Here is a 17,731-nt window from a genome sequence, read left to right as displayed (position 1 = left end):
ATGGATATATAAAGTATATCAGATTATGGTTTAAAAACATACAAGACTCCTGATAAGTAAGAAGTCCTAAGCCACCAATCTGTGGTTGGTTTAGGACCTGAAATTATTCAAAATACTAATTTTTAAAAATTCTTCCATTCTAAGTTCCATACTTTCAGGTTCCAGACCTTCATGTGAATTATTTGGGCAGCTCTTTACATCAGAAAGTTTTTGTTTCCTTGAAATAATTCAAAAAATGCTTTTCAGTTATAGTAATTCAGAGGATACATCTGCATGATACAGTGCACACAGAGATGAGCAAGCTATTCCAGTGTTCAGGGCTGACTGAAGCTCCAAGGCTGAGTTAATTGCTCTGGTGCCAAGGAGGAGTTCACTTGCCCTTCCCAGAGCATTCCAGATAATTCATGTCTCAGTGTGATCAGTAAAGAAGCTTTGCACTGAAGTGATTTCAGTTCACAAAACTTTGGCTCATTCTGTACCTCATCTGGGATAATTTCTACCTTGTTTCTGGTGCTTTTTATTCTTTTTAGTCAGTGCTTCTGAGCAGAATGCACTTCTACCATTTGGAATTTTTTTTAATTTTAAGTATTACATAATTTTAACCTTCTTTTCCTTTTTTCATATGCTCTTTCAGCAGAAACATAAACAAGGGTAAGGGTAAGTTAGGAGGAAGGTATAAGGATAAGCAAGGCTTGTTTGGCTGTCGTGGTTTAACCCCAGCCGGCAACTAAGCCCCACACAGCTGCTTGCTCACTCCCCCCCAGTGGGATGGGGGAGAGAATCAGTAGGGTAAAACTGAGAAAACTCACTGGGGGTTGAGATAAAGACAGTTTAATAGGTAAAGCAAAAGCCGTGCACACAAGCAAAGCAAGGAATTCATTCACTCCTTCCCATGGGCAGGCAGGTGTTCAGCCATCTCCAGGAAAGCAGGGCTCCATCACACGTAATGGTGACTTGGGAAGACAAACAGCATAATTCTGAATGTCCCCCTCTTCCTTCTTCTTCCCCCGGCTTTATATGCTGAGCATGACCTCATATGGTGTGGAATAGCCCTTTGGTCAGTTCGGATCAACTAGCTTGGCTGTGCCCCCTCCCAGCTTCTTGTGTGCCTGGTAGAGCATGGGAAGCTGAAAAGTCTTTGTCTAGTGTAAACACCACTAAGCAACAATTAAAACATCCCTGTATTATCAACACTGTTTCCAGCACAAATCCAAAACATAGCCCCGTACTAGCTACTATAAAGAAAATTAACTCTATCCCAGCCAAAACCAGCACATTGGCTAGACAGCTGCCAGGTGCAGGATGACAGAAGATGTAGATGAGTATGATGAAGTTGCATCTGGACACAACTATGTGTCTTTGTCCCCTTCCACACTCCCTGCCTGTTGACATCTTAAGTCTGTTTGAGTTGCATTGTAGTTCAGAATTATCTTGCATTCCCAGCGCTTTCCTCTCCATTTTGCAGTGAGTTGGCACCATACCAAGCAGATTTCCAGGTACAGCTGTGGTGTGAATTGTTGCAGCTATTATTGCTGGGTAATTGGCGACTGCTGTAATGGGAATATTCTGAGACATGCCAGCCAAATCTCCAAATTTCAGGCAAGCATTTATTTATGCTCAACTACTAGCCAGCTAGTCTGTTAAAAGCTAAGAATCAAGCATTAATCAAATACATTAGTTAAGCCATAGGTTTACAGTACTGTAAGTCTGATGGTTATTGTTGGCTCTGATGTCCATAGTCTTTGATGGTCTCTGAGGTCAAGATGACCAGGCTTGTGAGGTCTTTGACACAGAAAGCTGGAGTGAAACTGGGCATTTTTTCTCTTTCCTCAGGCTCCACTGGGTGTCACTGGCACTTAAACACTTCTCTGTGGGCCAAGACCAATCTGGTCCAAAGGCAACTTCATGGGTGTTGGTCTATTCTGGTTTCTTCAGAGGAATATTACCTATTTGCAGACTGCTTTCCAATCATGTTTCCTTCAGATAGTTGCAGACTATGCTATGCAAACAAATATGACAAAATACTGTAGTTCCAATTCTAATTCAGTCTTTTTAGGTGTCTAGGTGTAAGACAAACAAGATTTTTTCATTTTTCTGTTTTAAAGCAAGTAGTGTTACATCTGGGAGCAAGAATGAAAGGATATGTTTCAAAAATAGGCCTTCACACTACAGGGAAGGAATGCTCCAGTGAAAGATCTATCCAGGCCCTCCATCTTTGGGAGGGTAAAGTAATCACTAACTCCTCTGCTGACCCGCGTGATATACATCCTTCTCTCGCAAAATAACATTGCAGATTGAGGAATGGGAGAAACTGGTGAGATTTTATCCAGTCGATTCATTGTTTAAGCGGATTACATATAGTTATCCCTGCAATAAGTCTACAGATATCCCAGTTGTAAGCCTATTTGCACATCTCCCAGTTCAATAGGGAAAGGATTTGCTTTAGCTTGCTTTTTTGTTTTAAGCCAATATTTTTATGTCCTGGTGTCAGTGTTATTGCATTCTTGTTGAAATCTCCTTCCTTGATATTTCCATAGATAAAAGACAACTGTAACTTCTGTATTCAGTAACTAAACAGATTTTGCATAATTCTTCATCTTTTCTGTTACATGTTTTCCAGACCGTAACCCTGATATGTTTAGAACATCCTTCTCCAAATAACTTCCAGTGTGTCAACAGTGTTTTTAACTAAGATTCTCAAATCTCGGAGCCGTATTCTATATCTTGGTAAGTCAGGAAGAGAGTATCATTAAGTAGAAGTAGGAGCAGTGGAGAGTAAGTGTCCAAAAGCTGGTATAATACTGTCAGAAGATGTGATACTTTTTTCTTTAAACATTCATATTTGACATAGACATATTAGTAAAATTTTCTAGCATAGACTTAGTTTTGTTGGTTGCTACTAACTACCGAAACACTGATTTTTTTTTTTTAAGGATATAAAATTTCCGTTGTACTGTAATGCAGTTTTTCCAGCAAAGATGGCAAAAATGGAATATGGAATTTCACTTACTTTGAAGGTATTGCATACATAGGGTGGTGCCATCACATAGTTATTCAGTTACTGTAGTACATACACTACGTACTTCAATTAAATGTTGTATGGATTTGGATTGTAATATCAATATCAATGCTGTCCACATGAAAATCATGTGAACTGTGTGTGAGCCTGTAACACTAACTCCAATGTTTTGAACTGCTTCAACTTCTCAGAAAATTAAGTAGTATTGAGATTTATGCATCCCTAATTAAAACAACCTAAAGTTTTAGCCGTTTAGAATCTGATCATTTTATGATGAATGGACTTTGAAGTAATCTTTATGTAGTTCAGAACAAAGGGAAGGTGTTTCTTTTTCCCTCAGACACAGAATTTCATGTTAGAACTGTTGTTCTCTAATTCGATGTAGCATAGCAGGAACATGATGGTTTTTACTTTTAGCTGTTTAGCCTTTCATTCTGTAGATGTACCTAAATTTAAAGGAAATGTTTTAATATCGGATCACTTTTAGTCTCTTGAAAGCTCTAAACAGCTGTGCTTAGAGCCCTTTAAGAGCTTTCATCTGTTTCTATCCTTCTAAGCCCTCTTTACTTTCCAGTGATTATAAATTCTAGTTTAGCAAATGGTATAGATGGGAACCTGAATCTGGTGTGGTGAGGTTGTTAGTGGGTGAAACCTGTGTTTCTCTCTCTACTTGTACCATTATGATTTCTTTATTTTTACTTCCCCCATCCCTACTCATAGGGGAGCCCTGGATTGTCACCTGTCGCACCATCTGTTTTTTTACTACTGCTGAAATGATGGGTAAAGGAAGAAAGTTAACACCACAGTCATTGAGGCAATAATCCAGGCGTGAAGTGTTTCCTTCTCTTTGCACCTTGTGAGGAAATGGCTAAGTGAAGCATTTGGAAGATGACAGTGCATTACTAATTTCGTAAGTTTTAAGCATGAAGTGTTAGGTGTCCTTTAGGGGTAATCACAATATATGTAATTGATAATAATAATAATGGCAGTTTAATTCATAACTGTCATAGTATATCGGCAGGTTAGTTATTGCATGGGCTAAAGCTGAGCTGACTCTCTTCAGTGGTGCCCAGTGACAGGACAAGAGGCAACAAGCTCAAGTGAAACACAGGAGTTTCCCTCTGAACACGAGCAAAAACTTCTTTGCTGTGAGGGTGACTGAGGATGGGTGCAAGTTGTCCAGGGAAGTTGTGGAGTCCCAGTTCTTGGCTATATGCAAAAGCCAGGAGGTCCTGGGCAGAAGGCTGTAGGTAGCCCTGCTTTAGCAGGTCCCTTCCAATCTCTGGGGCCATACTGCGATTCAGTGAAAGTAACACAGGAAGCATCACAAACAGAAAATTTGTAACAAAGAGGTAACAGAGAACCGAAACTATTGCCTATAAATATGGCTCACTGTTGTTAAAGTAGATGTCTCCAGCTATACTGTTTTGACTTTTTCATTTTATGTTTTGATCTATTGAGTGTTAAAAACAAATATCACATCGATTTTTCTCCCTTTGTTTCACTAGTATCAGGTTCACACTCACTCTTTTGATGAAAGGACTGCAGCACAATATCGTATTAGGGAAAAAAAACCCGCAGAACTCACTTCTGAAGGAAAATCTAAATATACTTTCAGAACCGTATAATTGATGCAGAAGTGACAGAAACTGTTTTGTACAGGTGGTGCTCCTGCTTTCACATTCTTCCTCAGAAAGCACCGGCTATTAGGAAAAGTGCCTTGAATGGTGATTGTCAGTGCTTGAAGTATCACATTATGTCCTGTTCCCACCCTGCCCTGGACCAACAGGCAAAAACAAGGATGAAATTTCATAAAACTACATTTTGTTGTTGAGTATTTCCAAAGGTGTGAAGAAGTAGCGTTATACATGTTAGACTTTGTAATTAATTCTGCTAATATCAGTGGTGCAGCAGAGTAAGATCTTGGCTCAAGCTAGAAATTCCATTTGATATTGTAACTATCATTCTGCATAGAGGTATTCTTGGGAGATCATGAACATGCTTATCCCAGCCCATGAAAGTTATGTTAACATATTAAATACAGGTGTCTCAGTATAGGAAACGTACCTGAATACTATTTAAGGTAGATAACACTTGACTAACTGTGACTTAAAAGCCATAGTCTACTCGACTTAGCCATGTAAACATTAACTTAGAAAGCACACTGAATTTACAGAAATGTTCTGTAATTTTTTTTTTTTTTTTCCAAAACTTGTTTCTGGTTAAACACAACAAAATACCTATCTCGACAAGGAAGTTCCGATGAACTTCATCCTAATGAAGGTTGTTTCCTTGAGACATTTTCATTTCTAAGAGAAACAAACTATAAAGTCAGATAGTTTGTATCCCTCCATTGCTGCACTCCAGTCACATGAGCCATCCCACAACATTTCTGTGATCCCAACAAGATTATGGCCCTGCAAATGCACACAGGTCTCTAATTCTGCATGTTTATTCACCATGCTGTGTGTGAGCCCTTTGTACACCCCATGGTGTATGAGCGCTTCAGAGAGGCACCTCAGCATTACTGATTTCCCAGAGAGGGTCTGGGTGGTTTTTTCATAAAGATGCCGTGTAGCCACTTCCTTGCTCACATGCAGATGCTTGAGGTGACCCTGCTTAAGCCTCGTTTTGTTGATTATGTGTTCCCTTTCATTCACATCACCCCAGGCCCTTTGCTTGTCAGTCCTGTCCACCACTCCTTCACAGGGCTACTGGTGACTCTTTCCCTCCCCACATCGTTCCTGGTTTAAGTCCCTTCTTACCAGGTCAGCTGGCAGAGGTACCTCTGCCCCACTTAGTGAGATGGATAAGCAGACATTATCCTCAAAGAGGGTCCTATGGTCATAGAAACCAAAGCCCGGTTGCCAGTAGCCAGTTCCACAACCAATTGTTGACACGCAATGTCAGTGCCCTCCTTCTCACACCCTTTCACCCAGGGTGAAGTAGAACATCACCTGGGCTTTTCTACTCACAGAATCTCCAGTGGACAAACTAATGCCTTAGAATAGCATGGATATAATTGTTTGATTTGCTAGTTTTGTTTCTTGTAACAATTGTACTTGCTAGTCTTGTCACAACAAAAACTCTTCAGAAGTTTTGTTTTGTCCTGTTGTTTGTGAATGTAATCTTTTTGCTGATGTATATAGATGTGTAGGGCTGATGTGTAATACTGATATATTGTCCACCAAGAGGAAATATAATTTTGAAGTTTTTGCAGGTAAAATTAGTAGGTAGATCAAAGTGAGAGAGTCATGAAATAGTCATTCAGCCTAAGCATCCATGTGGTGTCTGTGATCTCCTAGAAATACAGAATTTCATTATGACAACTGTTGACTAGTGCTGTTCTTAGGTATGTAATAATCTGATTGTCAAGACATTGCTTTTTGATCTTATGAACTTTCTTTGAAGGAGTTTTCAAGAGTTACCATTTGCATTGGTCCCTTCCAGTGTGTACCTCTCTGTACTACCCTGTTCTGTTATTCTGTTATTGTAGGGTTTTGCTACTGGAAGTTATATGTGAATCCAGAGAATCAGCTTATATACTTCATTCTGTGCCATTCAGTTAACTATTATTCCTCCCATAAATCCATGAAAAGCTGAAAAGAGAGTAATGAAATTCATCTTGCTAACTGAAATATTTAGCAACTAGTCCTTATATCAGCAGAGTCCAGCTGCCTATTCTGGTATCCCTAAGAACCTTGGGAGAGGACAATCAATCAAATAGCATTTAGTAAGAAACTGGTGTTCTAACATGAAAATACATTAGTATCTAAAAATTATTTGTAGTATTCTTTTTTTTTTTCCTGTGGATAGCATGTATAAACTGCCTTCTGCTTTACTGCTAACATATAAATGGTTCCTTCAAATTCATAACATCACTTATTTGAAGGCAATTATTCATAAAATTTTTGTTTACACAAAAATTGAAAAGGAATGCCTGTCTAAAACTCTGGTGTATTATTGAAACTTGTTTCTGTTTATACTATTATTGTTCAGGAGCCAAGCATTCTGTATTACTTGTTGAAACCTGATGTTCTGAGTTTTCCTTTATTGTGAAACACATTATGTTGGCAGAAATTCTTAATGGGTATATTGTTGATTCATCATTATAAATAGATAAGATCTTAAGATTAGCCTTTTATTCTGACCATTAAAAGCCTGCCATTACTGCATGTGATTACGAGATCTAGTTCACTTTACCTTCTGTGATGTTTTATTTAGCCATCTAGAGGAGAAAAGGGAAATTTCCTGCTGCACTTGAAAGTAAATTACAGGCTTTCATTTTCTGCATTGAATTAAAGCCTGCTACATTATTTGATCTGGACAATAAAGCATATGTAACTGAACAAAACTTTGCAAACTCTGGTAGCTTAAAGGAAGTAAATTAGTTCAGGGTGAAGTAGTCCAGGAACAAAATAAACAGTAATCATTAATCTGACACATTTTAACAATCTCATTTGATAAATAATTGATCAACTTATACTCTTAAACCATTCAGTCTTGATATTTCAAGTCTAGAAAACAGAAGGATTCAAACTGAGAATTTGAGTGTACTAAAAAGTGTTTAGGGAGCTTAACAGACAACATGAAATTGCACAGAATACAGGAAAGGGGTAATTTTCAGCATAGTAGCTTTGCCTGAGTTCTGCCTATTAGACTGAAGAAATACTAATCTTGTCACATTCAGCAGCTGGGCTTGGGCAATATCTTTTTCCCACTTGGAGAGGTTAATTAGCCTTCTTTCAGAATGTGGCCTGTTTAGCTTACATTCACATGATGCAACAAGCACTCGCTATACAAAGCAAAACCATTAACAGACGGGTGTGTCCAACTGCTTAATTAGCCAGAATAAAAAGGATCTTTGTCGAACGTTCATCTGTTGCTTGTGATACACCTGACAGTCCCATGAGGCAAGGATGGCATCTTTTCTGGTGTAATATGCAGTTACTTTACTTATATGCAGTATCAGTGAAACATGGAGAGACTTCATTTAGATTATAAAAATGTGTTCACGTAACTGCTCAGTATTGATGTAATGTACAAGAATTACACTGATTGCCTCACTAACATGGTGCTAGAAAAACTTCCAGTGAATAGGAAGACAATAAAGGTTGACTGTCAAACATATTGTATGGTATCTACAAGGAAAAATCTATACTGTGTAGTGAGCTATAGTAGAGAATTGCATTTTGGATAGAGACTTAGAGCAGAAAAATGGAAGCAACCTAAACACTTTTAAATAAATTGATATTAAGTCATTAAGTTTATTTCTGCTTAGGCAAAACTGATGGCAAAGTTTATATTCCACGACCATGCTTTAACTATCCTAGTTTACCTACTGATAAATCAGTCTATAGAGCAACCAGTTAATTTGTCTATCAGATTATTAATAAAAGTGTATTACAGTTCTGAGGTAGAGAAGCATGTCAGGTTGTCTACCTCTCTGTCAGGTGACAGAGCTGTCACCAAATTGACACTGTGGAGATAAAAGGTACTCAATCACCAAAACACTTTAATTGAAAATATATGTGCAGTTTACAAATTACACGGCTTCCCTGTCCTGTAGGTGGGACGACATAGTCTGAAGTTTGGTAGGTCAATGCAGCAGTGCCAGCTTATATGGTGGGTAGTCCCAGGATGGGCCATGGGGTCCTCTGGGGTCTCTCGGGTTCTCTCCTACCTAACCCTGGCTTCTCTCTCATGTGTCCCGATATGTCTCTGGACATCGTCACTTCCAGGACTGGACAGAGAATACCCCATTCTTGACTATCCCCATTCAGTATCCCTCAGCGCCTAACAGCAGACTGTCGGCTGCCACTGGCACTTGCAGTCTGCCCATCTCAAAGCTTAGAGTATCCTGTTCTTGTAATGAAGATGCTCCCTTTTCCTAAAGGGCTAATGCTAATGTCAGCCAGACACAACCCATGACAATTGCTGCAAGGAAATGAACACATTAGGTTCCTTACTTAGGTGAAAGTACCTGGCTCTGGTTTCTTGAGCATCTTGAATTGCAGCTGTAATGATCAAGTACTGCCTGAGACGTGACATAGCAATTAAGAGATACATGGCAATACAGAACAGTGTCTCACCAGTCAAAACTGTATTTGAATGTAGTAGCACTCCTCCTCCCTTGCAGTGATTGAGATGTTTGTACACTGTAACCATGAAAACAACATATAGTCAAGTAGAGCTAAGGGCTGGTATAAAATAATGTCTTTTCTTTTCAACTGTTCACTTTTGCTTCCCATTGGAGCTGCAGTATCTTAAATGATTGTTTGTTGGAATTGGTGGCTTAAACTGACCCATTTAATTGTGCTCTGAAACTGACTGGAATTGCTTTTATAGCAGAGAGGTAGCTTAGGAAATTACTCAGTGTCTAGCTTTTGATTTCCACTATTCTGCCAGCTTGCCAGTGTTTTTGTCTGTGTTACATATAAGATTGAGTGCAGGCTTGCTCAGACAAGCTGGCTCCTTTTTTACTTAAATTTTGAAGGAACTTTCCAAGTGAAAGGTAATGGGCTTAGAAAAAAAGTACAGATGATTAATGAGTTAAGGTGAAGGTATATCCCTAACTGAGTAGACATATCCATAGGATTATTCTGATGCTTTTGAAAAATTTTAAATTCTTAATTGGCAGAACTGTTGTTTTGACCACTGCGCTGTATCTACACTACGCATTTTTTTCTTCTCTTTATTTTTCAATATTTATGCATAAAACATTGCCCAGTGTCTTTTATGTACAATTGTGGAAAATAGCAATTACAAAAAGAGATTTTTCTAAATAATTTCAATATAAAGAAATTAGCCTTTGTTAAATAATAGTTGGCTTTGCTTTCTAAATAGGAAGAATATTTATTTATTAAAATCTCTGACTTCATTACGTGAATGATCATTTACAAGTCAGTAAAATGTAGTTTGAAGTTCATAGTTTCCCTTAAAAGTCAGTTTCATTGCATTTCTTCCTTTAAGAATATCAATCTTTTTACAGCTTAGGTTCTTTTTTGTTAGCAGTGACTTTGTGCTGCGCAGGGACTGAGTAAAACACGAATTACTCAAATTTAGAAAACGGTTACAGTATTTAAGTATAAAACTAAAATACTCAACTCATTAGTATTCCATTAGGAATGTTGCCATTGTGTATGTCATTTGGTGTGTTTTGGAAACCCCAGAAAGTACTTGGTATCTTGTTGTGCTGTGCTGGGACTCTCTTCAAAAGGTATAATAATCACTGCTATGGTTATTATTTCCATATATATATGTTTAGGCCTATGTATATAAAGCATAAGTTCCCTTTTTGCCTTTGTTTGCAAAAAATAGTTTTCTAAATCTCTGGCTCAGTTTATTTAAGCTTATACATTTACATTGTGGATGAGTTTGGTCTAGTGCACTTAAGGATGTCTTATACGGCACAAGGTCTTCTTAATTTATCTGCAGAAACATTAAGATGATTGCATATTGGAAAGTAAAGAAATTTTTTTTTCTGGATGTTATTACTGGAAGTTGAATGTTCTTGGTAATATTGGAATTAAGGGAAGAACTATTGGTTTTTCAGTTAGGGTGGACTGCTATTGGAACTGTGGCACTAATTTTAGCATTAAATAACTTTATTCTGGATTTTATACAGCATTTTCTGTAGGCAAAAAAAGGTATGAAATTTACTATTTTACAGTAAACATAGAATCACAGAATCATAGAATAGTTTGGGTTGGAAGGCACCTTTAAAGGTCGTCTAGTCCAACCCTCCCTGCCATGGGCAGGGACATCTTCAACTAGATCAGGTTGCTCAGAGCCCCATCCAGCCTGGCCTTGAATGTTTCCAGGGATGGGGCATCCACAACTTCCCTGGGTAACGTGGTCCAGTGTTTCACCACCGTCATCGTAAAAAATGTCTTCCTTATATCTAGTCTGAATCTACCCTCCTTTAGTTTAAAATCATTACCCCTTGTCCTATCACTGTAGGCCCTACTAAAAAGTCTGTCCCCATCTTTCTTACAAGCCCCTTTTAAGTGTTGAAAGTTCGCAGTAAGGTCTCCCTGGAGCTTTCTCTTCTCCAGGCTGAACCACCCCAACTCTCTCAGCCTTTCCTTATAGGAGAGGTGTTCCAGCCCTCTGATCGTATTTGTGGCCCTCCTCTGGACCCGCTCCAACAGGTGCATGTCTTTATTGCATGGGGACTCCAGAGCTGGTTGCAGTACTGCAGGTGGGGTCTCGCCAGAGCAGAGTAAAGGGGCAGAATCACCTCACTCAACCTAGTGGCCAAACTTTGTTATGCAGCCCAGGATACAGTTGGCTTTCTGGGCTGTGAGCGCACATTGCCAGCTCATGTCTAGCTTTTCATCCACCAGTACTCCCAAGTCCTTCTCCACAGGGCTGCTCTCAGTCCCTTCAACCCCCATCCTGTATTGATACCAAGGGTTGCCCCGACCCTGGTGCAGGACCTTGCACTTGGCCTTGTTGACCTTCCTGAGGTTTACATGGGCCCATTTCTTGAGCTTGTCCAGGTCTCTCTGGATGACATCCTGTCCCTCAGGTGTGTCAACTGCACCACTCAGCTTGGTGTCTTCTGCAAACTTGCTGAGGGTGCACTCAATCCCACTGTCCCTGTCATTGATGAAGATATAAACAGCACTGGTCCCAATACACACCCCTGAGGGATACCACTTGTCACTAATCTCCATCTGGACATTGAGCCATTGATCACTACTCTCTGGATGTGACCATCCAACCAATTCCTTATCCACCGAATGGTCCACCCATCAAATCCATATCTCTCCAATTTAGAGAGAAGGATGTTGTGGGGGAACATGTCAAAGGCCCTACAGAAGTCCAGATAGATGACATCCGTAGCTCTTCCCTTGTCCACTGATGTAGTCACCCCATCGTAGAAAGCCAATAGGTTGATCAGGCAGGACTTGCCCTTGGTGAAGCCATGCTGGCTGTCTCGAATCACGTCCCTGTCCTCCATGTGCCTTAACATAGCTTCTAGGAGGATCTGTTCCATGATCTTGCCAGGCACAAAGGTGAGGCTGACAGGTCGGTATTTCCCAGGGTCCTCCTTTCTACCCTTTTTAAAAACGGGTGCAATGTTTCCCTTTTTCCAGACACTGGGGACTTCACCTGACTGCCACGACTTTTCAAATATCATGGAGAGTGGCTTGGCAACTACAACAGCCAATTCCCCAGTACTCAGGGATGCATCTCATCAGGTCCTATAGACTTATGTATGTTCAGGTTCCTCAGGTGGTCACGAACCTGATCTTCTCTTACAGTGGGAGGGACTTTGCTCCCCCAGTCCCCATCTTGCGGTCCATCCACTTTGAGAGGTGTGGGAAGAGAGGTTGCCAGTGAAGACTGAGGCAAAAGAGTTGAGTACCTCAGCCTTCTCCTTGCCACGAGTTTGCCAGTCGTGTTCACTGGGGGGGTACACTTTCTTTGACCTTCCTCTTCTGGCTGACATACCTATAGAAGCCCTTCTTGTTATTCCTTGCGTCCCTTGCCAAGTTCAGCTCCAGCTGCGCCTTGCCCTTCCTGACCCCATCCCTACACGACCAGGCAGCATCCCTGTACTCTTCCTAGGATACCTGTCCCTGCTTCCACTGCCTCTGCATTTCCTTCTTGCCCTTTAGTTTGACCAGCAGGTCTTGACTCAGCCATGCCAGGCTCTTGCCTTCCTTTCCCGATTTCTTACACCTGGGGACTGAGGATCTTGCACTCTACAGAAAGCATCCTTAAAGATTGGCCAGCTCTGTTCTGCTCCCTTGTCCCTGAGGGCAGTTTCCCAGGGGGTCCTATTGAATAACTCCTTGAACAGCTGGAATTTTACTTTCCTAAAATTCAGGGTCCTGACTTTACTCTTTGCCTGACCCATATCCCTCAGGACTGTGAACTCCACCAGTCCATGATCACTGCAGCCCAGACTGCCTCCAATCTTGATGTCACTGATTAGCTCACTTCTGTTTGTGACCAACAGGTCCAGTAACGTATCCTCTCTGGTAGGGCTGTCTTTTACCTGGATTAAGAAATTATCCTCAATGCATTCCAGGGGTCTCCTGGATTGCCTACAGCTCACCATGCTACTTTTCCAGCAGATGTTGGGGTGGCTGAAGTTCCCAGCAGGATGAGAGCCTGCAAGCGTGATGCCTTCTGTAGCTGGGGGAAGGCGGCTTTGTCAATAGGCTCCCATTGATCGGGCAGCTTGTAGTAAACATCAACCACAAGGTTCCCTGTGTTGCCTCAGTCTCTAATTCTTACCCATAAGCCTTCAGCCTGCTCATGGCTATTCTTCAGAGTCAGCTCTTCACAATCTATCCATTTCTTGATGTAAAGGGCAACCCCTCTGCCCCTCCTTCCTCGCCTGTCCCTTCTGAACAGCCTGTAGCCGTCCATAGCTGCACTCCAGTCATGGGATTTGTCCCACCAAGTAATGGCAACAAGGTTGTAGCATTCTAGCAGTACAGTGGCTTCCAACTCGTCTATATTTATCCTGTGGACATCCATTTTCATTGTTAGGATTTTTAACATTTCAGTAGTCATCTGAAGTTCTATTCCTTTTTTCTTTTCATTTTGCATCCTGATTTTTGTCAGGCATGCTGGAAAGGAGTAGAGGGTTCAGTCAACATGGTAATTCTGAAGAGTCTGTTGATTAATCTCAAATAGGTTTGATCAACAATTTATCAGTCTTTCTGAATATTTCAGAGAAAACAGTTAAATCGGTCGGGTACCATAGGCATGGTTCTATGGAGTTTAAACCAATGATGGTCCCAGTTGGCAAGGTCCTTCCCCTATCCCCTGCCCCCATCCCAAATTTATATACGTTTCCTGCTTTGCATTGACTACGTTTGAATGCAAAGTGAGTCAGAGGTAGTTGGAGGGAGGGACTGGAGAAACCCAGCTTTAAATCAGCTTAAACTGCTGTGGAACCCAGCCTTGAAAGGAAGGTCTGTTGTTGCAGCTGGTTCACAGTTGTCAAGCAAGGAGAACATTGAATTTTCTGAGAGGCTCTGAGGATTTTTTGCTGCAGTAATGAATTTCTCCTACTATATATTGGTATGCCCCTGAATAGACACATTTTTTATTATGGTTTTGTCTCAAAAACTATTGTAAGGTTTTTTGGGGGGAGTTTGTTATTTGTTGGGAGTGGGGTGGGATTAAAGTCTAGTTTCTTCCCTGTCAGCCGTCTGGTTCTGTTCAGTTAAACTAAAAATCACCTGGATAGGGCATTCTAAGTATTTGTAGTTTTTTTTCATGTAAACCTCTTTTATTATGCATGATAATGCTACTCATTTTTAGTGACATTGGTCCTCAGGTTGCTAAAGCATTTTGTAGCTGATATAGATTAATAGAGATTAAGGGTAGTAAAATTTTTAGATCACAGAACATTGGGTTTACAGACTAGTAATTTGTATTTGTTTACTGTAATTCTTCACAGAAGCATACAGTCTTCTGTTTTGAAGGTACCAGCTGAAGAAGAACCTGCCTCGTCATCTGGTTGTTATTTTCACTGATTAATCATCCACTGCTTAAAAGAAATAATAAAAAAAAAGTCTAAGTCCTGATTTTGAATTAATTTTGGTTTGTCACCCAGTCATTTCTGCTGTGCAAAATTGAGGGAATCCTGTAGTTCCCAGCCTGTTTCCTATGCAGGCATAAGTCATCCTAGGTTGTTTTTCTGATAAGTTTTCTTTGTAAAGCATTTTCCTTAATTCTCGAACCATTTCTGTATTCTGTCCAAATTTCCCTTGTTCCCTTTAAATGTCAGGGCCATGATCTTAGGCACTTTTCTACCGCATATGTATTTCTCTATGGTTTTAGTGTTGAAAAGTTTCTTCTTCTCAGATTTTAACTACAGTGGTTGTTTTAATGTTTTCTGCTGAAGAAGGTTATTTGAGTTGCTTTTTCACTGTGATTTATTAAACACTTTTCGGCCTTTGCTTTCCAGATTACAGCCCTTCATTCTGTGGCCTGCTAGAAGTTTGACTTCGAATTTGAATGTATAGAGTTTTTAGTGTAATTCAGTAAGCCAGAGAAAAAACAGTTTTGAGTGATGACCAGTTATTTACAAGCTGAGAGAAGATTTGCTGCTGATTTTTCTGAGTTATTCCTAATGTGACAAGACTCAGAAGTGATATATGTTTCTGCACGTGCAAATGAAAGATACTTTGAAGATAAGCAAGATAAAAGCAGGATAAAAACCCATTTGTACTAACTCATATGCTAGTAGGGGGAAAAACCTTTTGGCTCATACCAAAATTGGTATTAGCTAATTTTAAGATCCAATAGAAATAAGCGACAAATTAGTGTGCTAATATAAGTGACAAAATAAAAAAAATTAATGCACTAACCTTTTAATTTTACATCTTAATTTTATTCAGAGATCACAATGCAGACATCAGAGACTGGATCGGATACAGGTTCGACTGTGACTTTACAGACATCTGTGGCTGGCCAGGCAGCAGTGCCCACACAGGTAGTACAGCAAGTACCAGTTCAGCAACAGGTAGGTGGCTGTTAGTTTTGGGAAGATTAAAAAAAAATACAGGAAGGATAGTTCTTCACAATTTAGTGAAGAACTTGATTTTGTACAAGGCTGCTAAATGAACTGCTTTGCTCTGCTTCTATCAATTTTATTTTGCTCAAATTAAAATAGCCAGAGAAAGGCAAGCTGTTTTCAGGATCTGTTTCTTAACTGGAGCATCTGACAAGCACCAGTAGTACACATATATGATTCTAACTGTAGTTTGTTATGGAATTCATGTAATAGCTCATAGAAATTTACTTTAATTTATGTTACTGAATATTTACATTTTTTCCTTTAAATAATGAATAAGTTTCTGATATTATTGGCTATATCATTTCTCCTTTCATTTGGATTTCCAAGTAAGTGCACTAAAGATGTGAAAATGAAAAGCATTGTCGTTTGCATCTCCAGGCTTGACTCCCTGCAGATCTTTGCACAATGTCATGAAAGTATTTGTGGTATGACAATAGGTAATTCGTGATGTGCATTTGCCAGGGAAGTAAGAAGACTTTTGTAGCAGCCAGCACAGTGCACACCTCTGTTACATGAGGCGGTCACTCACCTATGCAACACCCACAAGCTTTGGAAGGAGTGGTGGCTGAAGAAAATGGGGAGGAAAAAAGGAAAAGTATGGAGGTAGAAAACAGGGACTGAATGTGGAAGCCATGACAGCTGTCCAAGACTTTTCTGGAATGCACAGAAATTAGCTGTCCATGTGATGGGTACTCTGGGTGACATCTGATGTAGTTTTTCATCAAAAACTGACTTCACAGTTTCAGAATCAATAGTATGAGAACTGGACATAGTTTATTAAATAGTGTAATTTGTTTCTGTGCCAGTGGAGCATTTTTCCCTAAATTAAATTCTTCAGCATTTAAGTTTAGTTCTAAAATTCCAGGTGGTGCATTTTTATGTATGTGTTCCACAGTCTCATACATTTCACTAACATTTTTTTCCTGATGTATAGACTCAATTTATAATGTCTCATAGTTCCATTACTATAGTTTCTGCTTATATATTCATGTATCTTTTAGGATGAAAGCTTGTTTTTAAAAAAACTGATTCAGAAAAGCATTGGATTTGGACTTATAAAATTTTATTTAAATGCTTGTCTTTGTGTATTTGCTCAGAATTCACCACTACTGAATAAAAAATTGTTTGAGATATTTTCTCCTGAGTTCAGACTGTTAAATAGCTCTCTCTCTCTTTACATGAATGTTGATTAAGATAGAGGTTTTTGAATACTATGTTAGGTTTTAATTGAAGCTTCCATGATGCTTGAACTTAGCTAACCTTTGTAGGAGATTTTATGTGGTTAACTATTTTTTAAGGTTTGTGAAGTACAAGACTTTTTTTCTTTATGAAATACAATCTGGATAATTTGTCTGATTTTTATGTTCTTTCATGATGACAGATGTTTAATAGATGTAGTTCATCTGATTTGTTCTTTGTTATTCCTGTATTTCAGCTTTTCAGATAAAAGGTGGCAATTTGGTAGTGCTACACAGTTGCTTGTTTTAAGCAAATAGGATATACGTACGATAGTCTAATATTACATACTGAATTTTATCCATGTGAAATACTGATCAGTGTGAGGGGTTGAAGACTGGTAACCAGTTAGTGGCATATAGGATACTTTATAGTGTTGTAGTTCCAATCATTGGATTGATTGAACTGTAAGGATAGGATCTTGTATGCATTTCTATTCTATTTTTCTCACAAGCAAATGAAGAATGAGCAGGGCTTTGGTATTTATAAACTTTGCTTCTGCAAAGTTTCTACCTTTCTGAAAACTTATAGGATAGAACTGGCTCCTTCATTTCCTACATAAATAATGCATTAATCTTCGTCACTGACTGTCTGTATCTTTTGTGAAGTTATTCCAGTTGTCCTTTATTAATGTGATACTCATGTCAAAACACAGAAGCCCAGGAGTAGATTGGTTTTTTTCTTGCTTGATTATACCTTAATGAGAACAGGAAACTGAATTTTTTTTGTTGCACTGAGTATGTAAAACTGTCCCTGATTAACCTTACATGCATCTCCTTTAGTACTGCTGCTTCTGAGTATTCCCTTTCATTGAATACTCCATCATTATTCTGGATTATTTTTCCCTGTGGGAATATTAGATTATATTTTTCCAGGTGACTCTGACTGTAGGAATCAGCATAATGTTTCAGAAAGGAGAGCTA

The 17,731-nt window shown here is 39.3% G+C and overlaps 1 protein-coding gene across 3 annotated transcripts in view; it reads left to right on the top strand.

Annotated features, from left to right (window-relative positions):
* RFX3 (regulatory factor X3) overlaps positions 1 to 17,731 on the top strand; it is a 131,516-nt gene that overhangs the window by 52,500 nt on the left and 61,285 nt on the right. For all 3 annotated transcript variants that reach the window (XM_075488375.1, XM_075488374.1, XM_075488376.1), the window contains exon 2: positions 15,394 to 15,518. In XM_075488375.1, the coding sequence (XP_075344490.1) occupies positions 15,402 to 15,518 (117 nt within the window). In that variant the 5' untranslated portion in view covers positions 15,394 to 15,401. The remainder of the gene's footprint in view (positions 1 to 15,393; positions 15,519 to 17,731) is intronic.

The sequence above is a fragment of the Mycteria americana genome, chromosome Z (genome assembly GCF_035582795.1).
Source record: "Mycteria americana isolate JAX WOST 10 ecotype Jacksonville Zoo and Gardens chromosome Z, USCA_MyAme_1.0, whole genome shotgun sequence".
Taxonomy (NCBI): domain Eukaryota; kingdom Metazoa; phylum Chordata; class Aves; order Ciconiiformes; family Ciconiidae; genus Mycteria; species Mycteria americana.
This window is presented reverse-complemented; position numbering and strand designations above follow the sequence as displayed.